Genomic DNA, 25777 nt, shown 5'->3' on the forward strand with positions numbered 1-25777 from the left:
ATAAACATTAAATATAACGTATTTCACCTTATTTTTTCAGATGATTGTATGTCAGGATATAAATTCTTAAATTTGTAACCCCACAGCACAAAACAGGAGGTGCCCAAGACTGTCCCAGGTCTGAAAAATGGCCAAGGTCTGTGCCCTTAACACACAGAAGGTATGTGAATCTCATCATGCATCACGTTCAGGAACTCATGTGCCCTGAAATCTTCAAAATGTGAAGAAATAATAACTCTGTAAGTTAAACAAATCTTAAGATATTACACATAATTGGGTAGTAAAACAAAGTTTTGCACATTTAGTTTTGTTGCAAGATGGGTGTTTATTTTACTTAATTATAAGAACCACAATTACTTAATTGCATAATCTTGTTACATAGGGACTATACGTTTTTTAAGCTTGCAGCTTAGGCTCATACATGAAATGCATTTAGTTGTGTACACAAAAATTTATGTATTGGTGTTTCATCCAGATGGATCCAGCGTTTTGGGAGAGTTAAACCAGTATTATTTGAAACTGGGTGGATAAATCTGAAAACGACAGCCTTGCATTTTCGTGTGTACAGCCATTCCATATAATTTGGGGAAAGATGATGTCATCACCCCACAACGACCCTAATGATCATATGTTATTAGAGATACAGTCATAGACTTTTAAAAAATTGATAAAAAACCATAAAATCTATATTTTAAAAAAGTTATGTAAATGTTATGCATCAATTACTTGTAAATTATATATAAAACATGTATTGATAAAGTCTGTAAAAGAAATCATATTGCTGAATCTGTACAGTCATCTGAATATGTTTGTTCTGTCATTAACATTGGCAAAAAAACTAATGTTGATCTTTTCTCTTTTCAGGTACTGATTGCAAAACTGGATCAGCTGACAGATTGTTAACAGTTCAGACCACTCGTTATTCCATGCTATTACAACAGAAAATACACAGAACATAAGAATAAATGGTTTTTTGATCATCCAGATCAGAGTTTCTTTACTGTTACTCTGAGTAACCTACAGCATGAAGACACTGGAGCATATTGATGTGCTGTGGAGATTGGAGGAATACATCTGGATGTGACAGAGAGCTTCAATCAGTTCAACAGTTCAGTGTGTGTGTGTCTGTGTCCAGCTCCTGATGTGTCTGTGATGAACAGCAGTGTATCTGGACATGAAGGTGGTGATATCAGTGTTCAGTGTCTCTACAGTTCTGGATATCAGAATAAAGTCAAACAGTGGTGCAGATATAAAGATCAGAGATGTTACACAGTGGGGAGGACTGACACATCCCAGAATTCATCAGTGCAGATCAGAGATGATGATGAGAGAAGATCCTTCACTGTGCTGATGACTGGACTGAGACGGACTGATTCTGGCTGGTACTTCTGCTCTGTAGGAAAACAGGAGACTCCTGTTCCACTTAATTTAAAAAACGAATGTCACAAACTAATGTTAAAACTCATTCACTTATTTATTTATTTTGCATGTGGCGTAGTCATTGCTTATTTTTTCTTTAGTTTTCCAAAAGCAAGTAATATAGACTGAATACATCAAATCATGCAATTCTGCTTCATTCCTACATTTTCCCCTGACATTTCTGACAGCAGCTTTGAGCTCTGAGAATGATATAATATTTACAGTTTCATTATTCACGTTCATTAAAAGATGAGCAACATATTTAACAAAATCTTTTTTTCACAATGTGTCCTAAATCATAATTTAATTTGTACTGTAGTGTAATTGTCAGAGTTCATCTTCCGTATCTCCAGAGCAGTCAGTATCTGTGGAGGACAAGGTGACTCACAGCCCTGTGCACAAACAGGTGAGAAGTTACAGTGTTGGTTATATTCAATAACCACAGGATATTTTACACACACACAAACACACACTGAATATGTGAGAGCATCTCACTGTTATAATAATATAATAATATATTATAATAATATCTTAATCACAGGTAAAAGCCACTAAACATGAGAGCAAAATATGAACACAATGGCACTAAAGTTTAAAGTAATTACATTTACATTTTTTCATTTTAGCAGATGCTTTAATCCAAAGTGACTTACAAATGAGGACAGGATAATTGATAATATAATTTCATTTCTTTTCTTTAATTCTTTATTTTTTTAATTTTGGGCATACTTTTCATGCCAATTATTAATCCTGAGAATGCAAAATACAAATTACAATAAAATTATTTATTTGTACATTGTAATTGACTGTTCCTATGGTGACTTAGTGCTGCAAAAGAGAAGTTTTACTCTGAAAGTTAAAGCAATTTACTGTTCAAATGTTCTTTAGTAATACTAAATGTGGCACTGTGTAAATTGTTGTTGGGAAAAAGCATGATGCACTAATATATAAAGTTAAGTCAATAATATATAAAGTTGTAATGTGCATTATTTGAGTGTGGCAATAAAATATCAAAACTGCTCTCAAAAATAAAATGTGCTATAATTGGCTTTTGTGTATTAATTATTTGTTTGTTTGTATATTTAATTACACATAAAACAATTACATTTGGTCCTCTAATTGGCTGAGGTTCCTCCATCCATAACTTTTTCTAATAGATGCGTTATCGGTGTGGTGCACAGACTGATTGATGTAGCTCAGCTTGCCAGACAACTTCGGTCCTGGAGTGTCGATGTCCTGCAGATTTTAACTCCAGTCCTGAAAAAAACATCACTTCTCTGTGTGTTAGATGCCTCTCTCCGTTGCGAGCCCTATCAAGCAATTTACTGATTAATCTATCTCTTCTTCTCCTCCTGCAGCTCTTTGTCCCGCATCACTCACCACAGAGCAAGCTCTTGATAAAACTTCTGTGAAAACGTGGGAAAAGCTGACGAGGAAGAAGTTGTGATGAAGCGATCTTTATAAAGGTGGAGCAAAATACTTCATCACTCTGTCTATAGCACATTGGATGTTTACACTGTCAATAAATGAGAGCACAGACTCCAACACATAGAAGGACACATTAATATTAATACAGTTTGATTAATGAGATATATTAATATTTGAGCAAAATATTTTTACAATCTACAGTACATCAAGTGATTTTTTTCAACACTCATATATTTACATCTTTGTGCTTAATCATTCATATATTTTCTCTTTCAATTAAATTCAATTCTAGTTTATTTGTATAGCGCTTTTTACGATACACATCATTGCAAAGCAACAGAAAATTAAGTTTCTACAATATTTAGTAGCTTATCAGTGGTGACTGTCAGATTATGTGCATATGACAGGAATTATCAGAAAAATTAATACAAGACAGTCAACCAGATGATGAACACTATTAACAGCAGTTACTATATTATGCAATCACACTTGTAGCAATATTTGTCAGTTCTGTATGTTATTTCAGGGTTAGCATCATCTCTTCTCAAGTGTTCTGGATCCAGACTGGAGCTTGTGTAAATCCCGTGGCAAAACAGAGAAACAAATAAGAGACATCATTAGCATAGCTGTTCTTCCAAAAAAGTAAAATTAATTAGTTTAACCCAAGCTTAAGAATAAGAATGCACATTTGATCAGATGCAACTACACTCACAATTTAGAAGATACATTATTCGAATGCTTGGCAAAAGAGATGCGTTTTAATCTAGATTTAAACAGAGAGAGTGTGTCTGAACCCCGAACATTATCAGGAAGGCTATTCCAGAGTTTGGGAGCCAAATGTGAGAAAGCTCTACCTCCTTTAGTGGACTTTGCTATCCTAGGAACGACCAAAAGTCCAGCGTTTTGTGACCTTAGGGTGCGTGATGGGTTGTAGCGTGGTAGAAGGCTAGTTAGGTACGCAGGAGCTAAACCATTTAGGGCCTTATAGGTAAGTAATGATAATTTGTAACTGATATGGAACTTAATTGGTAGCCAGTGCAGAGACTGTAAAATTGGGGTAATATGATCATATTTTCTTGACCTGATAAGGACTCTAGTTGCTGCATTTTGGACTACCTGTTTCAGATGGCACATGATGGAGAATTTCAGTCTGTCTACAAAGAGGTTGTGTGTCTACAGAGAAGTAACAGAAGTTCTTGCAAAACTGGATTACTGTGGCTAATCTTATGTAAACTGACTTTGTCTTGTGGCATGAAGTCTATCCATCCATCTATCTTTCCATCCGTCTGTCTGTCTATCGGTTTCCTGTATATTTAATATATTGTTTTTTTAATCAATTAAATAATCAATCAATACTCAATTAAAACTCTCTCTGTGTAAGGATTAGCAGCAGTCCAAATGCATAAATCAGGGCCGTGCACAGACCTTTTGAGGGGCATGTGCTGAAACTGAAAAAGGGCACCCCCCCCCCCCCCCTTTTTTTATATCAAGATTATTTAGTAACCCTGCATAAAAGGAAGAAATGGTCACATCTTCATGACAAATTCAATAACACAAAATAATAGTCTCAAAAGCTTTAGATTTATTCACGATTAATAACAACCATCATAATAATATTAGATAATATAGATAAACAGGGTTTTAAGGGCTTCTTTAAACCTAATTATAACATCAACCTTCTGTGAGCCATGTATCTGGCAAAAATTTGATACTGTGGTGGACCAGGGATGTTGGTCTCTTGAAGGTCTCTTATTCACTACACTTTCCCCTAAAATAAGCCAGCAATGAAAAAATAAATAAAAATAGTGTGAAAAGTACAGTTGCAGTGAAAAGCATTTCTGAAGGATCACGTGACACTGAAGAGTATACTGGAGTAATGATGCTGAAAATTCAGCTTTGATCACAAAAATAAATTACATTTTAAAATATTCAAATAGAAAACAGTTATTTAAAATTGTAAAAATATTACACAATATTACTGTTTTGCTGTATTTTGGATCAAATAATTGAAGCCTTGGAATGAATCATGAATTACATTCTGCATGATAAAATATAAAGATTTCAGTGATCTTCTGTAATTTGTTTTTTTTTAGTTACTACTACATTACTGTAGTAAAACCATGTTTTACAACATTTTATAAAGAGAGTATACAGAGAGTATACCATAACATGATTAGCCTAAATGTTAATAAATTAAGTGTATCAGCAATCATAAATCAAAGAAGAAATTTCTTAGAAATATAGTTATCTAGGTGACGAGGATCACTCGTCGCTGTGTAAGTTCCAGTACGAAACAGCGGGGGGCGCACCTGTTATGATTTTCCGGTGGTAAAAACAAATTATATGTTGTTGTATTACTTATCAATATATCGTTTTTGACCAGCGAATGTGCGCAAATGTGATTTTTTTTCTGTCCGTCATTAAAACGGCGACGGTGCCTGCCGCTGCCGGGATCACATTACATTTTCATCTAGTTTACAAACTAGTTTTTGTAGCTATATAGACGGAGCGCTCAGTTTTTCCTGTGGTAAAATGCATTTGGCCAAATTAGCATTTTATAAAAGATGAAATGCTACTATCTGCACAGGCTATTTAAGTGTTGGCTATGTATTGGCTATGACTAGATGGCAAATGCTAGCCCTCTCTCTCAGGCGACGTCCCACATGTCTGAGTCAGTGAGTCAGTCAGACATCAAATAAATAAAATATGAGCCTTTATAGACAGTGTTTAGTAGTACTTATTCAAACAACAAGATATTTATTTACCCTTCGCAAAACTTTGTTCAGCTCAGCTGTTGTCTACTGTGCGGCTGCTGTGGAACTTCAGTTGATTCAATGAATATAGAGGGGGCGGAGTTATCAGCTTACTGACAGCTTGAGGATCGAATTAGATTTACACAAGCTCGTTTTAAGAACTTTCATTTGGTAAAACAGACAGACAGACGTAAAGGGTGACCAATAGCATTGATTAAAAAAAAATAAAAATACCACCAAAAAAAGGGCACTTCGGAGTGTAAGGGCAAAAAGGGCATGTGCTCTGCACAGGTTGAGCCCTACCTGTGCACGTGCCTGGCATAAATGGTCAGTATTTGAAACATTTTCTTTTGTGGTCACTTTTTGTGGCCTTTTTTAGACACCAACATCTTTCATTTTGGGTACTAGATTTGTAATGTAGTTAAGTAGCAAAGACCTACTATAAATTTGAACTACTTATCTATTCCCATTCCTGAGATTATATAGCTAAATGTGAATTTGTTTTGTTTTAAATTATAAATAATATAATTCTTTGTAAGTGAAGAAAATATATTGTGGCTTTGAAAATCCAAATATATACATGATGTGACAACATCTTGATGGTGTGCTATTATAATTTATCTTTCAGATGGCATTTCTGTCTATCACAGAACTAGAGGAACATCCAGTTATTAAAAAAAGTGTTGATAATAAGCCTTATATTTTGTATTTGCTTGATACTTAGTCAATTTTGTAATCGATTGCCTACTTTTGTGAATCATTTGTTTCAAACCAGGCATTCAGAGCATGTATAAAACTGCCAGTAAATGAAGATTCATTACATCATATTGTTTCATAATTCCAGTGTTTTTCAGTAGACACGTCAACACACCCACACTTGTGGTGTTTACCAGTTGTCTAGGCTACATATTTCCTGTATTAGGCCCAAATGTTAAGACTTCAAGTATGTGCAATTTTTTTAATAACTGGATGGAAAACAGTGTTATAACAATGTAAGGGATTTATTTTGATTTCCAATACATTGCAGTTTAATTAGCAGAATGCTTGTCATACAGCAGGAAATGTCTGCCACTTATATGAGTGAAATGAATTACAAACAAACACAAAACACTTGCCTGTTATGAGCTAATATTAATACACAATGAACAACTTAAAACAGTCCACTCCTTTTGTTAAAATGTTGCAACGTTTCTTAAGGCATCTTAATCATTTCAGTCTAAGTTTTTTATCTCAAAAAAGCTTGTTGCTCAAGGACATGTGACAATGATCTTAAGTCATAGGTTTCTATGTTTCCTGTATATGTATTCCTGTAATATTTTTTCCTGTATAAATTCTGGTTGTTTTTGTTAAAACAGCCTTCCTGCTTGATTATAAAAGTTGCATACAACTCCATCTCCATACCCTGGAGATTAGGTTGAATTTGTTACTGTTGCATTTTCATTTACACTGCTATCCGCTGCTTTCCAGCCAAATGACAGCTGTCCCCAGCACAGGATTGTGGCACTGCTAACCACTGCTACCAAAATCAGTTTAAACTCATGTATTTGTCCATGTGTTGTGAAGACAACAATTAACAACGAGTTGTTGCAGTGGTTAAAGTTTTATTCAAAGTGCGAAGTAAATGTCAGAAGTGTAACTAAGGGGAATTACCGGAATCAGGGATGGACTGGAATAAAAAAGTGGACCTAAAGTCTTTCCAGAGGATTTGACTGCTCAGTGCGACTTAATGTCAATGACCGTTCATACCTGATATAATCAATGCATAATTAAATAGAGAGATATAGATAGAATATCCTGTAACACGATGGTGCCATACTTTTGTAAGACTTTGCCGTTTTAGAAGACACTGAAATTATCATGAGATAATTGAGGGTAATTGTTACTTTAGTTATGCGTGACATTGAGGAGAGCAGTGGATATTCTGAGAAGCATTTTACGCAACAGGACAGAAGAAAACCACTGTTTCCATTATTTGTAGGCCTAAATAAAAATAGATTTGTGTATGAAATTGTTGTGTCTAGTGACTCTGGTACAAATCTGACATTTGTACGGTAACGATTGATTTGTACTGTACGTGGTGGTTGTGATCGATTAATATTTAATTAATAATTACAATTACTCTGTCCTAACAATTAAGAAATGCCTATTTACTACAAAGGCTATTCTAATAATCTTTAGCTTTTTCCTGTTTTACAGCTTTATTGCAACACTTTTTGACTTCACCAACGCACACACATATACATATGAATGACTATATGAATGTATTTAAAGCACCTTTCTTTGCAGAAGTCAGTAGTTCTTCATTATGCTGAACAAAGGTACAACAAAACCAGACGATGAACATTATTAATATTATTAATTCATAATTATTATATGATGCAGTCACACTTGTAGCAATATTTGTTAGTTGTATTGTTTGTTGATTGAGGGTTAGCATCATCTGAGGTAACAGCTCTTTCAGTAATTGAGTGGGTACAGGATCTAATAAACATGTTGTTGGTTTAGATACAGTGATAAGTTTATTTAGTTCTTCCTGTCCTATGGTTGTAAAGCACTGCAGTTTATCTTTGGGTGCGAGGGATGAAACTGAAGTGTTAGACGCTGTAGAATCTACATTCGCTATTGTATTTCTAATGTTATCTATTTTATCAGTGAAGAAATTCTTAAAGTCATTACTATTTAACGTTGGTGGCATATTTGAATCAGGTGTCGTCTGGTAATTAGTTAACTTAGCCACTGTGCTAAATAAAAACCTAGGATTGTTTTGGTTATTTTATATGAGTTTGTGTATATGCTCTGCCCTAGCAGTTTTTAGAGCCTGTCTATAGCTGGACATACTGTTTTTCCATGCAATTCTAAAAACTTCCAAGTTAGTTTTCTCCATTTGCGTTCAAGACTATGAGTTACTTTCTTGAGAGAGTGAGTATTACTGTTATACCATGGTACAGTACGTTTTTCTCTAACCTTTTTCAATTTGATAGGGGCAACAGCTTCTAATGTATTAGAGAAAATAGTGCCCATGTTGTCAGTCATTTGTCAGTCAGTTTGTATTTTTGGGTACAAATAGCAGTTGAGATAGATCAGGCAGGTAATTTGTGAATCTGTCTTTGGTGGCGGGAACAATAGTTCTGTCCAGACGGTAACGCTGAGACATATAGTTAATATCAGTGATATGCAACATGCACAATACAAGGAAATCATCTGTAAAATCATCACTTTGAGATACAATATCTATAGCAGTAAGACCAATTCCATAAGATATAATTAAATCTAGCGCATGATTAAAGCGATGAGTGGGCCCGGTGACTCCAAAAGAGTTTATTAGGTCAGTAAACGCAAGTCCTAATACATCATTTGTATTATCAACGTGAATATTAAAATCTCCCATGATTAGCGCCTTATCAACTGTAACTAGAAGGTCTGAGAGGAAATCTGCAAATTCTTTTAGGAATTCTGTATATACACAGTATACACAGTAGACAGAGTAAGAGATACATTAGATACATTAGATTTCTTTTGCATGTCTGACAGCGTAACATTAAGCAGAAGTATTTCAAAAGAGTTAAACCTGTATCCTGTTTTCTGGGTAACATTGAGAATATCACTATATATTGTTGCAACACCTCCGCCACGACCAGTCTGACGGGGCTCATGCTTATAACTGTCACTTACGAGTGCAAAAAGCATCCAGAGATACACAAACAGAAGAGACTCTGCACTATACGTGGATCATAAGTAATAGTTTTCAAGTTCACTTTTACATGTTGTTTGCATAAATGTGTGTCGGCAGTGTTTGTACACAGCCACCCTATAATTATTAAATCCACTCGCTCCTTTATCTTCATGCTAGAGCATTTAAAAGCAGCAGAAAAAAAAAAGAAAAAAAAATCTTATTATTAGAGCTACGCAGATATTATTCATTCAAGAATACTGATTGATTGAACACTTATTTTTTAAAATTTGGGGTCATATTATCAGCATAGACAGAGGTATAAGTACTGTATATGATGCTGCTGTCACTTCATATTACAAGGTTGCCAACTCTTACGCATTTGGTGTGAGACACACACATGCATGCTCCTCTCACCTTCTCACACTGCTGTAAATCTCATGCAAACCACAACCCTGCTTGCGATATGAAATCTTTGTACATTTTAATACTAAGTTATTACAATAAATACGGTTTTGGTGCACTTAATGTGTTGTAAATCGTAAATTGTAGCTCTTCAGTTAAAGCCAGAGCCATGGAAAAACAGAGTTGCGACAAACGTTGATCTCGGTCATGCGGTCACGTGATCTATAGAGCGCTCCAAACAAACCAGCGTTAACCGCACATTTGAATGTGTTTGTAGGATATACGACAGCTTCATTATGCAGGCATTATTTGCAGCAATATTAGTAAACATTACAGCATATTATGGTTTGATTATTACGTCGATGACACTTACAGTATCATTTTATTCTATTATTAGGGTGATGGAGGCAACATTAATATGGTTTTCTTAACCCTAAGGTATTGCTTACATGATACGTGACCATACAGCTTAACTATTTTTTCAGTTAAATAAGTGTTGTATATTTTAGTTTAATAATATTTATTTTATATTTTGAGAATATCTTTTGGTACTAAATACTATTTGTGCAATAATTATAGTCCATTAATGACTTAAATATATATATTTTTCTAATATGTCTATTTCTTCAATTACAACTAGTGTAGCATTTGAGGTTAAAATAGAGAAATGGTTTTAAATTACAGTGCAAAAAGGCAAAATAGAGTAATTTTGTGGTAAGAAAATAAATAAATAAATAAATATTTTTCATTTGTAATGCCATGGTTCATTTAGTAGACTGTATGGCTTTTTACTCATTACATTTAGAATATTGCAAGTCATACTTGCTTATTTCAAGTTCTTTACTTGAATAAATATTGATAATAACAATGAGAAATGTAAAAAGTTAATAAATTAGGCCTACACCGTTTTTTAATAAAACTTGCATACTTGATGAATGATGACAAATAGAATGCAAGCAAATACTGAATTGAATTATTTGAGTTTAAAATGCTGCTAAAAACACACATTCAACCGGATTCAACAAAATATTTTTATCACCTTTTATTTTTACAATGTACACATGAACTGATATTGAATCAAGACACACACACCCCCCGCCCCCAAAAAACGGACTCCAAGCTGAACTTAAAAGTTGGCAATCCTGCTTCAAATACATATCTAATATAAACATGTAATTTGTTTAAACTTGCAGAACTTATGCACGTAAACTGTACTTTATCAGTGTATATTCCCTTTAGTCAAATATGAGATTTACATCCAAAATATTCAAAAGTATGTAATCTTACTTTTTACTCCATTAAGTAAAAAGTATGTATCTGAGGTCGGGCAATTGAAAAACTACTGATATAAAAAATGAGGGCTAAATAATAATAATAATAATAATAATAATAATAACTTTAAAATGCTAAATGAACAGTTTTCTAAAATTGTGTAGCTTTATTTGGTATATTTCTCATTTGTACGATGTTTGGATAAAAGAAAACCTATTTAAATACATTTAACAAAGCATTTAGAAAATGTAGATATCTAATGCATGCACATATATACACTCCGAAGAGCAGAACATAAATCTTTTTATCGATGATTTTCTAACCATCTGATCTTTCAGTTTGATGTGGAGAAAAGTTATTTGACAGACAGAAACGCCATCTGAAAAATAAAATTCAATAGCACACAATCAATAGGCAAATATTAGAACGGTCTATCTATTATCTATATTTTGCACACCTTCCATTCCAGAAAATATTTGTATTCATATATTTTATTAAAAAAGCCCTTTTTGGGGTTTGTGGGATGTGCATGCTTTTTTTAAAATTTGCATTCATATATTTTGTCATTTTGCACAAAGACTAGCATAATATATTATGGAATTTGAAAGACAAGTGAAGTTTATATGTTGCTAAAGAATAAATCACACTTATGGGAATTTGTTAATACTAACTTGTACTTCTCAGCGCCGATGTCTGTGTTCACACCTTCTGTCAAAATAAAAATAGATTATTTTCTAACAGCAGAAATTTTATAGTATTGATTATTGATTGATGTTTTGGTATTTGAAAACGATATTAAATAAGTTATACCTTCTTCTATTACAGTGATGTAAACAGGATTCATTACGCCTCCTACAGAGCAGAAGTACCAGCCAGAATCAGTCCGTCTCAGTCCAGTCATCAGCACAGTGAAGGATCTTCTCTCATCATCATCTCTGATCTGCACTGATGGATTCTGGGATGTGTTAGTCCTCCCCACTGTGTAACATCTCTGATCTTTATATCTGCACCACCGTTTGACTTCATTCTGATATCCAGAACTGTAGAGACACTGAACACTGATATCACCACCTTCATGTCCAGAGACACTGCTGCTCACCACAGACACATTAGGAGCTGAACACAGATGAACACACACACACACCAGTCATTTGAGATTATAAAACACATATTTAACATCAGAATGTTATTAAAATGAGTACAAAATCTCTTACCAGATTGAACCTTGATATAAACCTCATATGTGCTCATCATTATTCCTTCAATGTCAACAACACAACGATAATCTCCAGTGTCTTCATCCTGCAGGTTTCTCATAGTCACAGTAAAGAGACTCTGATCAGGATGATCAATTACTGACAGATTCTCCTCGGAGGTGTTTGTGTATGTTTCACCAATCTCTGAAGACCAGAATTTCTTCTGCTGTGTGTATTTCTTGTCATAATGACATGGGATGGTGACAGATCCTCCAGTCTGAACAGTTAATACTTGATTTGTCCAAGCATCGTAGCTTTCAACACCTTAACAAACAACACACATTGTTATGTACATGATTAATATTAAATCACTTCTTAGTTCTATCTTTGCATAAAACAGATATACATATACATACATGTTCTCTCACCTAAACTGATCCAAAATCCGACTGAAATGTAGAATATGTTTGCCTTCATGTAGGAGGCCATATCTTTTCTCTTTACTGATGTTTCCTGTTTGAGGTTTTCTCTGCGATACAGAAGTATAACTGGTCAACCTCCGTCTTCTGTCATATCAGGGGCTTTTGCACTGGGTATTTATAGGAGCTAGACACAAGGGCGTTCAAAAACTACATTTTCATAGAGTTATATTTAAACTCTTTTACACAGCTTTTTAAAAATGGTAGTTGGCCAATAAATGTAAATTTACGTCATTGATACTCCAGTTCGAAAGCCCCTGTTATGATGAAAGAGAAAATGCTCTTCTTGCACCAACTGACCAAGGGTTGTCTGTCTAGACATCACATATTGATAAAAAAAAATACAATTCTTCCCATGTTTGATGTGTGATCAGGATAAATTATCAAAAGTTACATTAATTAATATTCTGGTATCATTAACTAAGAATGACAAATACTGCTATCTAGATTACTGTCAATAGCCCTATTTGGACGGGACTAGTTTCACAGGGGGACGTTAAAGAAATTTCTGCTTCACAGACGTACTTTGAGATTTTAATCCCGTCTGAATCTGTCATGTCTGTCTTTTTCTCACATGACCTCTGTAAAAATTCCAGAGCAAATTACCTATGTTTTTCAAACTCTGCAGTACTCAGAGACATATTATCCCGTCCGAATGCGAATGTCTGTGATTGCCGAAAATATTTTTTCCAAAATGCTTTTTCTTGTGTTTTGCTCAATGTGAACTACCATCTCTCGCTATAACGCTGGTATTCAGGTTTCTACTTTTTGCTCATTAATAAGGGATGTACATGTGTTTGGTACACTGCGAAGAAATAAAAAAAAAATTTAATCTACAAGACCCAAATCACGTAAACTGTTAAGATTAGCTACTAGTATCAGTTTCAAGTAAGATTATATTAATTTCTGGGCTTGGGCGCTGCGTTGCATTCTAATGGCCATGTTGATGGCCTCGTGAATATAAACAGACAGCAAGTCGAATGAGAAGAAGCGGAGTTGGGAGAAAAAAAAAAGATGTTAAAATCGCAAAAAGGTTGTGGGATTTACAGTGATACGATAAACAGGGATGTCAGGTATGTGGACAAAGTGAAACAGATGTTTTCAAAGCATCATTTTGCTTACTTGAAAGCAACCTAAGCGTGATGTTGGCTTTTTTAAGATAACAGCGTGGATGTTGTGAGAGCACGATTTCACGCCAATCTGTAAGCAAAGTCACGTTAGACCTGTCAGCTGTCAGCAGAAGGAACAGAAAGATGAATGTTTCCCTTATTTTGGATGAATAACCCTTATTTTCAATATCACCAAACCTGTCCCTCACTTTACCTGTATGTAAAAGTGGTTTGCAAAACAGTATGACCACAATAAGGATTCAAGGATGAAAACAGAGAAATATAGAGAATCGCTATCTATATATGAGAGTACTTAGAAGGAATATAGAATGTGAAACATAGAAATACATACATATATATATATATATATATATATCCATCAGGACTGCCTATGCATAGGGGATCTTGTGCAATGCCCCTGTGTATATGTATTGTATGTATGACTTGAGTCAATGCTGAAGCGGGTTACATTTATTTATATGCAGTAGGTGACAAACATGCGAATGTATTAACTCATGCCCCAAAAAACACAACAGTGCAGTAACGTGTGAGTCACGTTGAGTCACTACATGACAACAATAGCAGCAGTAGCATATGCAAATATAGGTGAGGATACATGAGTATTATTAAAGTGTTCATATGATGCTGTTTAAAAGAACATTATTTTGTGTAATAAATGGTTTAGGCGGTTTAAGGTTAAAAAACAACAACAACACATTGTTTCTCCTCTATGCCCTGCCTTTCTGAAATGCGTCGATTTTTAAAAAGCTCATCATTCTAAAAAAGGTAGGTGTGCTCTGATTGGCCAGCTATCCAGTGCTTTGTGATTTGCTGAGTACCTTAAGCATGTGACGGAAATGTTACGCCCCTTATACTGTGCCGTGACCCAGACCAGCAGCACGAGACTCAGTCCAGTTTCTCTGCTCGTGCACATCCCATCATCAGTTCTCTTTTAGCAGTTCAGTCAATATACTGTTAGGAGTAACTGAATAACTTGAGATATTGGTTTATATCGCATCAGAGGGAGTGTAAGGCACATTTATAAATCAAAAAACTTAAGCAATTTGTGGATTAGTGCATACTGCATATGTGAACGGTTTTAAATGATTCATTCCGATTTGGTGGACTGGTTTGACCAGTTCACAGAGAAGATCGGGACACCAGATGAGACAAAACCAATAAAACCCTTTACAAATGAGTCATTAGTTGCATCCAATGGGGACATAATTACTGATTATAAATGACTATTGTGTATCACGCTGCTTAAACATAAAACCATGTCTGCATTTGTGATCAGAGAAACAACAAACGCTCTACACTGCTCAAAACTCAAATTTGAATCATTGGCAAATTATTCAAATATATATAAATAAAAAAAAAAAAACGTACGTAGAGGCTGTGAGTCAAAAGTGTCAGACTGTCCATCTTTTTAGAAACAGCCATTGTGCCACAGACGTATTGCAGGCTACTAGTTCAGGAAACAGTCCACATCCTTCATAAAATGTGCAGCACACAACTGAATATTTGGGTTGAACTTTTCTGGAACAGTGTTGTAAATACAACTTAACCACTGATTTCTACTTGTCCTCCTTGGAAGACCAAACAAAGTTTCGCTTTCATAATGAAACACAGCATCTCCACAACATGGTGACAGCAGCAACAGCGAGAATCAAAAGGTATGCCTTCTTTCTTTCTTTGCTGGTTTAGCAGGGTCAGGATGAGCCTTAACTTTTATAAAGAATATCTCTTCGGGTTTGAGAATTTAGTCTTTGCAACTTTACAGATCTTCATGCATCAAGAGCTTTTAACACTCCAAAGAGAAAGGAACACTTGAAAATGCACCATATGACCCCTTTAAGATTATTCTAATAAAAATGATTTAACTTCATGTGCAATGCAGTCAACATTAAAGTGTCTCACTCTTGAGGTTTCTGGGTAGTGGGTATTAAGGCTGTATCCTTCTCTAGTTCTCATTTTACAATTATAGAACGACTGGAGGGAGTTGATGCTGAAGCCGGTTACATTTATTTATATGCAGTAGGTGACAATCCACCACAAATAAAGATTTTAATAGGACTTGAAACAGGATGTGACTCACATCTTTCACACTGCAGTCAATGTTAGTTGAGAATAACGACTCATTGGTAAAAACATACACATCACAATTCACTCATAACATAAGGCTTGTGCTTACAGAAAAATTAATGACATAAAATATGCACTAAAATTAAAGATGATCTTCCATTTAACTTACATTTACACTGTTATTGGTGATGCGTTTGACACCATAGATCATGATATACTCGTAGATCGATTACAAAACTATACAGGTATTCAAGGGCAGACTCTAAGACGGTTTAGATCCTACCTGTCCGATCATTACCATTTTGTTTATTTAAATGGGGAGTCATTTCGTTGATCACCAGTAAAATATGGAGTGCCACAAGGATCCGTCCTAGGTCCCCTTCTATTTTCAATATACATATTGCCTCTTGGTAATATTATTAGAAAATACGGGATTAGTTTCCACTGTAATGCTGATGATACTCAGCTATATATCTCAACGAGACCAGATGAAACTTCTAAATTATTTAAGCTAACAGAGTGTGTTAAAAATGTAAAAGACTGGATGACCAATAATTTTCTCCTATTAAATATGGATAAGACAAAGATGTTAATTATTGGACCAAAAAAACGTACGTTAACATGGATGTGTAACTATTTAACAAACGTAAACGAAAGAGTTACAATGAATAAACGTAAACATCATGTTTGTGACCTTGTGTTTGTGGTGCATTACACTCGTAAGCATCGCAGCTATTAAATTAATGGTTAAAACAAACATACAAAAAAACATACAGTCTAATGTGTCAGTGTAGGAATTAGTATACAAATAATAAATCTGTGTATTTATTTCGGAGTCTTTACTCACCTTGCGCAGCGGTTGTTTCTTACTCTCTTTGAGGAATGGAGGCGTTACTTCTTTGTATTTGAAATCGCTCTTCCACGCACGCGCGCGCGAGCAAACAGTAGGAGCGCGAGGACGCGTCCAAACCTCATGCATTTTCTTCTTGACAACAGCTGAACAATTATTTCTGAATAATTTAAACTTATTTTATTAGGCAAAAAAAAAAAAAAAACTCTAAATATTACTATTGTACCGATTGTTATAATTAGAATATTTTTTTTTATTAAAGTAATGCGTAATGAGTCATATTTAGTTCAATCATATTTTTAATGTTTGCTTTAAAGTTTCAAAGTAAACTATCCACCTTCAAATGATTTAACATTTAGCCTATTTCAATAAAACTATTTTAAGTTATTAAGTTATTTTATTTATTTATTTATGTTTTGACAGAACAAGTGTGAAGATTTTTACATTTAGTTTTTTTTTCACATGGAAAGTGCCACAAAAGTCATTGTTCCATCACATTCCTAAAAAGTAATTATTAATAATAATAATAATCAGTCAAATTTCATTTTTGTCACATGAATCTCTTGGTTCTTCCAGATGCTGGCTTTTACAAGTGAGATCTTCCAGGAACCACTTTAATGTTAACAGAGCTTACAGTAACCCTTTTTTAAAATGTGAGTTCCTCCAGGAACCTTCAGAGCACTTTGAGGTCTCAGTGTAATGAAAGGGTGACTCCAGAATCTCAGAACTGGGAACAAAGTTCTTCAAGGATCCCATGAGTTTCTGCACGAACTGCAAATACTATAAAGGTTCCTCCAGGAACCATATTATGAGAAAAAGAGCTTTGAGGCACTTAAAATACATTTTAAGGTTCCTGGAGTACTCAAAAGGATCCCTGAGGCACCTTTAGTTTTTACAGTGAAGTGAAGAACCCCAAAAGGTGCCTCCAGGAACCTTTAGTTTTTACAGTGTACAGTTTGCAACTAGACGGATGAAAACCACACAAAAAAACCTACAATTAACTTTGGATACTTACTACACAATTGCTGTAACTTCCAAAGTGCCAAAAACGCATTACCAGAAGTACAACCCCACACACCATGAGAGGAGACTCCCAAAGAGGACAACTGAAACAGATATGTTTGTTCATATATGACATAAAATGTATTTATGTGTTCATAAGAAAATGATATACAGAAGTATGCTGGTGTAGAGCAGAAGGTCACCTGTTAGGGTCATTTGAGCTCATCACAGATGGATTTCTGACTGTTGTCTCCAGATTGTGGATGGGAGATGCTGTGCTCACTGGCATAAGGACAGAAATCAAATGCAACATGAATAGAGATTTATGCAAAGGATCAGTGATGCAATGAGGCAGAAACAACATAACATCATGTGCCATCAGTAACTTGTTTCAATAGTGTAATGCGGGAGAGAGGACTCAAAAGGCAAGAGTGGCGATTACAGTCTTTATTTGAAACAGAGTCTGACCACAGGCAATCCAAATTAAATGAGAAAACAAAGAACTGAAGACACCCGTAGGCTGGGAAAAACTTGAACACAAAAACTCCTCTATGGCAGAGAAGACCACAGCACTGGTGAGGAACACAAACTAACGAAGAGGCTGATGAAGGGAGAGCTCCAAACAGGTAAGTCGAAGTAGTTCTTGGCAGGTAGGGTTCTGTGGATGTAAGACGAGCACAGAGTAATTCTAGCAGCGGTGGCAAAGTAGTGACAGGACAGATTCACTAACCAAACCGCACCTGTCACATTAAACAATCTGACAATAGGACAAGAGAAGAGAGGGTTAAAAAAAAGCCAAGATAAGAACATGGGGGGGGGGGCCTAATGGAAAGTGAGAACAGCTGTCAGTAATGAAGTGGAGGGTGATGGGGAAAAGGGAAAAAGAGTGACCAGCAGAGGGAGACAGGACCATGACAAATAGATTTATCTTTATTTGCATAGGTAAACAACTCTCACATTTCCTCTGATTATGTAAGAATGTTTGAGTTCTGCAAGTGAACAACGCCTTGTGGTGCCATCCCAAAGAGGTCCAAAATCACGCTCACTGACCTTTTCCTGGACTGTGCCCAGCTGGTGGAATCACCTCCCAATCTCAATTCAAACAGCTGAGTCTCTACTCATTTTCAAACAACATCTTAAGACTCATCTTTTTCGCCAGCACTTAACCAACTAGGCATCATGTATGACAGTAAAAAATGGGATATGAGCTACAAAATGACCAGATCCTGCCATTAGCTATAGAAGACATATCTTGTATGTATAGGGCTTGTATGTGGATATGAAGAAGCAATACAGAAGACCTGTATTTCCTGTGCATGCACATATATGCACCTCAGTTTTGCCTATATGTGGCATATATATGCATATATGCATATATGCAGCTTATATATTATAGTATATGTGCATATACACTGCATATAGGTTTCATATATGCGCATATATCCACATATAGGTTCTTTCCATGTGGGAAGGAACAGAAATAGGGGCAGACACAGACAGTCCATGATCCTGACAATATGAATGTATTTAAAGCACCGTTCTGTACACAAGTCAGTGGTTCTTCATTATGCTAAACAAAGGTACAAGAAAACAGTCTCAGGTTTAAAAAAAATAATAAATAATAAAAAATAAAAAGTTTAAATATTGCTTATATCTTTCTGTAAACTTTCACACATCCTTCACACACGTTCTACTGTGTTAGTTGAGAATAACTTACGAGTGCAAAAATCATCCAGAGTCCAGACACATCCAGACACTGCAGTATAAGTGGATCATAAGTATTACTTATCCAGAATAGTCAGAATGCTATTTTAAAGTGCAATGGAGGAGATAAAATCAGAAAGTAGTGATACATTATCTGTATTATAAACAGCACTGATAAGAAGAAGAGATAAAACCAACATAAATTATACTTGCTTTTCAAACTACACATCATCATCATTACTAAAATGTAAGTTTTTCCCCCCTATATTAATAGTTTTCAAATTCACTTTTACATGTTGTTTGAATATAAATGTGTGTTGGCAGTGTGTGTACACAACCACCCTATAATCCTCTCTTCCGTGTCTGAGGTGAGAGAGTTAAAAACAAAGCAGTTTGTGATATCCTGTTCACGAATTAATCATTCGTTTTAAATGATTCACGTCTCCAATATGCATTTTTCGTATTTTGTTCGCACTCTTAATTGCTGGTTGTAAATAAATTATTCACAAAAGTTTTGAAGCTTGACAAAGTAGTTTATTTATTTATTATTATTATTATTGTTGTTGTTGTTTTTGTTGTTGTTTAATGAAATTTCAATGAAATTTCAATTTAATCTGTGTAACAACTGCTGTAATATTAGACAACAAAATATTGTTTTCCCCATTAAACATTAAGCTAAGTAAAATCAGAAAAATACCTTCATAACTATCCACAGCAGCAATGATCACGAGCATCATACTGAAAATCTTCCCAGGGCAATTGTCGTCCGACTGGAGACATATATATGACTAAACAAAACAGTCACTCCCCATTGCATTTTCTAAAAAGCAGCATCTTCTTCAGTAAAGTGAGTCCCTTGTAGGAAAGCACATACTTAGAGTTTACTGATCTTACTAGCAGTGAGCACGTTTTTGGAAATACATCCTGGAAGCCTTGCACATAGCCTAGTTACAAATGCTGCGCTCTTCACGATGCACATTCTGATCCTGAAACAATCCCACACTTGTTTTTTAGGAGTTCTGAAATAGTGAATGTACCAGTTTGTATTTGGGATCAGGATCAAATGAGTTGGATGATTTTTTAAACCAGCTAACTCTCAGTGGACAGAATCATCTTCATAAATACAAGTCACTGATTCGTAGGCTTTTCTGTATTGATTTAAAGTTTCTATGACTCTGTTTGCTAATTGTTTAAGAAAGCTGCTAAATGTGATAGACTATAGCCTTCTGTGATATAACCTATGTATGCCATCTACTTTTGTCCAAAAGTGTAAAGAGATGCTGATTGTGGAAGATCAGGATGTTCAGGTGTGACAAATCCATTTCAGAACTAAAGCTAAAATGTTATAAAATGTGTGGAAATGTCACTGAGATATTAAATAGCCTACTGACAATGACAATCATGCATGTGAGATGATTCTTGGACGACACAAAAGTTGCATAAACTATGTGTTTTAATGAATGTTGATAAGAAATGCATAAAAATTATATCGTTCATGTTTATGTAGAAATAAAAATGTCCAGCAGATGGCGCTACACATACAGAAAAGATATTTAAAAAAGCGTGTAAGCAAGGTATATAAACTATTTTATGCAGACAATTATTATAATTTTTTTAAATGTGCAATTGAAACGAATAAAAGTACAATTCAAAGTAAAATTCAAAATATACTTATTTTAAAAACGATTTCAATGCAACTAACAAAACTGCATTTACTGTAAGTAACCCAAACAATTATGTAGGCCTAATGTCGACTTCAAAGAAAGCACGAAAAGAAACGTTACAGAATATTTCAACTCTTTCTAAAGTGTTGATTTGGTCATGTATTATTTCTGAAATGTACCTGTCATGTAATATGCATATCTATGTACAGTAGGCCTCAAATAATTAATTTTGCTTTCACAATATTACATATGTTAAGCACTGAACCTTCACAATTATTTATTATTTACAGTTATTGACTTCCACTTTCTCATAACTTCATTCAGAGTTTATTTCACAGAGCTGTAGATCACTTCAGCTTCTGGATTCACTGATGAAGAAGGCTGTGAAGAAACAAGATCAGCTCTGAGAATCTCATTTCTGCATCACAACACTTAGTGTGTCATTTCAGGGCCAAAATTGTCATATAATGGACATAATGGATATGCAAAAATAGTCATTTACAAACAAATTTCCCACTCCCTGTCAAAACTGCACATCACTTTAATAAAAAATCTCAAGAGGAGACACTTACTGCTTGACGAAAGGTAATCACAGAACTGTAAATCACTGAGTTATCATCCACCGAGGCAGAAGACTGTGAACAAACACACATGACAATCAGCATCTCAGTAAATGTAAATGAGTTTTGGGTGAATGTGTTCTTCTCTGAAGACTTCTGGATTGCACGAGTATGTTAATAAAATCCTAAAATACTTACTGTATTTCTGGTGCTGTTGAAATGCCCTTCTCTAATTTGCCCTCTCTCTGTCAAAGTGAGATATGAAGATTAAATCCCATTATATTTTAATCTATTAACATCCATTGAATCTTTCAATTCCACAAAAAGATATTTCTATGATATTTCTATGTGTTTGCATCAAGACGATGAACTTTATATTTGACCGATTTTGTCCTATAATTGTGCTATAATTGTGGATGCCTCTCAAGTCACCTTATTATCTCTTTTATAAATATATATTATGTCCATTTATTGATTTATGAGAAACTCACCCAGCTTCTTTCTCAGCCTCCAGGTTACTATGGCAACAAGAGCAACAATCAGTAACAGCATAAACATGGAAAGCAAACATGTGACCAGAATCACATCAGACCTGTAGTGATGAAGAGACATATCTGTTTTTATCATAACAACAGAATTTGTAATTCAGAGATATAATTTCGAGCAAATGTCTTAAATATCTACTTGTTTTGCTCATCTGTGCTGCTGTGTATTTCAGTGTTAACAGTCTCTGAAGCTGCTGTTAGAGATTGATGTGTTTCAGCTCTGCAATTAAAAATAACTATAGTACTATGGTGCATGTAACAGCAATACAGTTACTATGAATGACTGAATAACAATGTTTACACTTACCTGTCTGTGTCAGGTGTTGAATCAGTAATCATAGCTCTTGGAAATAGCAGAAATGGAGAAACAAGTTTATTAATGTGAACATAATCTTATCATTATAGCTGTTTGTTATTGAAGCCCATTTCCAAGCGCAGAATTCTGACATAAAAAGTATAAATTTTGCATGTATTATAACATTTTTCATCTCGAGAATTAGACTTCGTCATAATTGTAGCTTTCAATCCAAAAGTTATAACTTATGGATGTCATAATTTAAACATTTATTTAAAAATGCCAACTTTCCAACTCATATTTTTGTCATAAATTTAAATTTTAGTTTAGTTTTAGATTTTCGGTCTCATAATGTTGAGTTTTTACATTAAATTTAGCCCTCATCTCATAATTTTGACATTTTATATCATAATCATAATTGTGATTTACCCAAAAATTATCTATTATGTGGCAGAAATGGGTTTCCATAGTATATTGAGCATCCAGAGTATTTTGCATTGGCTTTTATGGTTTTCAGATAAATTATGATTATATAAATTTCATATCTTAATTAATTATTACTGTTCCTAAGAAGTCTGATAAAGGCATTCAGTCTGATAAAATGTGTGTAACTGTTTCTTACTGTTTATTATATATTTGCACCTAAACTGAAAGTTTTTGCCTTTTAAATTTTTAGCATTTTTGATTTTTACTTTTGTGATGTCACATTAAAATGTTCTGGCTAGAACAGTACTGGATGTGACTGATTTTTAATGCTCAAGAATGTTTCACCTACATGTCTGCCTCCGAGTCAGATGGTGCAGTTGCTGTAATAGTTGTAAATGCTTGAAAAGAAACAAAAATATGTGAGTTTTAATAAAATAAAGAGTGTCACGGATGGCAAAAGTGGTTTGTGATCTTACCTCTTTTGGGTTCAGTGACTGTGAGTTGAACAGGAACCTGCAGATCTCCTACAGAGCAGAAGTACCAGCCAGAATCAGTCCGTCTCAGTCCAGTCATCAGCACAGTGAAGGATCTTCTCTCATCATCATCACTGATCTGCACTGATGGATTCTGGGATGTGTAACATCTCTGATCTTTATATCTGCACCACTGTTTGACTTTATTCTGATATCCAGAACTGTAGAGACACTGAACACTGATATCACCACCTTCATGTCCAGAGACACTGCTGCTCACCACAGACACATCAGGAGCTGGACACAGACAGCAAAAGGATCAATTAGATTTTTAAATCAAATGGCTTATTGTTTCTAAAATGTAAATGTTTAAATTGTATTGATATCGCAAAAAAATACTTTATTTCTTTATTAATTGTTAATTAAATTAATTAATTATTACTTTATTAATTACCTTAATTTTTTAAAATAAATTCTGAACTCGTTCCTTAGGAAAATGAATTGTGATTTTAATATAAAAAACATGCTTATAAACTGTATAAGTAGTATGTTGAATAAGTTAATAGGCTACGCATCCACCGCACAGTTCATAAATTATAATTTTATAATTCGTTTATATTAGGTTACAGAAAAAAATTATCATGGCCATATGGGTTCACATTAGGCTAAATTGCCCTGTCAAGTTCTCATTTTTTAATTCTTCTTTTTTTTTCAACTACAAATATCTATCACACATAATCCAACAACAACCTTTTATATGATTTATAACATTACTTAGCAACATTATTTATTACAATAATTTGGAATTTGGAAAGATATTCTTACCAGACTGCACCGTCAGATACAAATAATAACCGTCGTCTAGAGTGTTATAGTCTCCGATCTCAACAGCACACCAGTAATATCCAGAGTCTGAGGTCTTCAGATTCTTCCACTGCACTGTAAAAATACTCTGGGCTGGATAATCAGTGAGGGAATATTCTCCTGGCTCATTTGCATATGCCAATATTTTGCACGAAACCCAATGTTTCCCCTGACACCAGTATTTACGGTTTTCTTTATGTTTTTTATCATATAGACAGGGAATAATTCCAGGTGATCCAGATTTCACTACGATATTATTCATTACAGCTTCATCTGTAAACAAGATTAAATGCAAATGAAAGAATCCATAAACAAAATAAATATCAAATAATTCAAGTTAAAGTTTTTTTTTTTTTTTTAATGCAAGTTTAACATAACACCATGCAATAATTTAATCATACTAAAGAGAGAATTGTAGCGTTTTTCTTAGCGTTTTACCTGAGATGTGAAGCAAAATCCCAGAGAGAATCAGCGGGTAAATCATGTCTATAGTTGAGTGCATGTGTATGAGAGGAGCTGGTCAGGTTTCGCAGTGTGTCTGTTTCCTCCCGATTCAGAGGAAGAACAGAATTATCGCCTTTAAACCACATAAGCACCAACAAGATGCAGCCATGCAATCTTACACTAGCAACAACAAATACGTTTTTAATTTATGGGCTCTAATTTGATTTGTGAATACATGTTAGCAGTGATGACAGTAATGTAATTATTGTCGAATGTTTAAGAAATAATATGTTAAGACTGAGCAGATGACTTTACTGCGACTGATTGACTGACATTTTTCAATATCAGCCAATAAATTGACACAACCATGAACGTGATTAAAGCACACAAACTGTAATGTTTAATTGCTAGGTTATTTTTATTATTGCTTGTTCAATAATTTTCACAATTTGTAATGTTTTTCAACATTTATTTATTTATCTGTTTATATTTTTGAGTTAAAACACTTCAAATAAAATGGGCTGGAGTTGAAGGAAAGAGATCAAGGGGGTTGGAATAAATCATTTTGAAAAAGCTAAATATGATTAACAAAATAAAAGCATGTCCAAACGCTAAACTGTCTAAACAGCAAAACATTTGTAAACAAACATGACATAAAAGATAATTATATCAAAGTTTGAGAAAACAATGCAAAAAGGATCTGATATAAAGTCATCTTACCTTTCCTTAAATAACCCCTAATTATGCATTATATTTTTATCATTACTATTAATAATTTAACGGTAAAAAAAAAAATGTTTTGGGAAACTTCAATCAGATTTCACAAGACATTTTTAATATCTCTAATCCTCTTTACTCTTATAAAACTATGCTGTATGAACATGTTTGTACAGTTACTAATAAGTGAACTACAGTATACATTTTTGTAAATGCAGTTATGCTGGTATTTTCATTATAAAATCTCTGTTGTTTGATATGATATCCGCCACTATATATATATATATATATATATATATATATATATATATATATATATATATATATATATATAAATATATATATATATATATATATATATATATACATTTTTATTCAACTATTATTTATTTATTCATTTTTATGTATGCAGGCCCC

General features: G+C 34.2%; 1 protein-coding gene across 1 annotated transcript in view; it reads right to left on the reverse strand.

The window, feature by feature from the left end:
- LOC127951198 (CMRF35-like molecule 1) overlaps positions 1-24732 on the reverse strand; it is a 102792-nt gene extending 78060 nt beyond the window's left edge. Inside the window, exons 1-3 of the mRNA XM_052548974.1 lie at positions 24638-24732; positions 24161-24472; positions 23588-23632 (exon numbers count right to left, since the gene is read on the reverse strand). Coding sequence (XP_052404934.1) covers positions 23588-23632; positions 24161-24472; positions 24638-24701 — 421 coding nt within the window. The 5' untranslated portion in view covers positions 24702-24732. The remainder of the gene's footprint in view (positions 1-23587; positions 23633-24160; positions 24473-24637) is intronic.
- Positions 24733-25777: the final 1045 nt, after the last annotated feature.

The sequence above is a fragment of the Carassius gibelio genome, chromosome B2, assembly GCF_023724105.1.
Source record: "Carassius gibelio isolate Cgi1373 ecotype wild population from Czech Republic chromosome B2, carGib1.2-hapl.c, whole genome shotgun sequence".
Lineage (NCBI taxonomy): Eukaryota > Metazoa > Chordata > Actinopteri > Cypriniformes > Cyprinidae > Carassius > Carassius gibelio.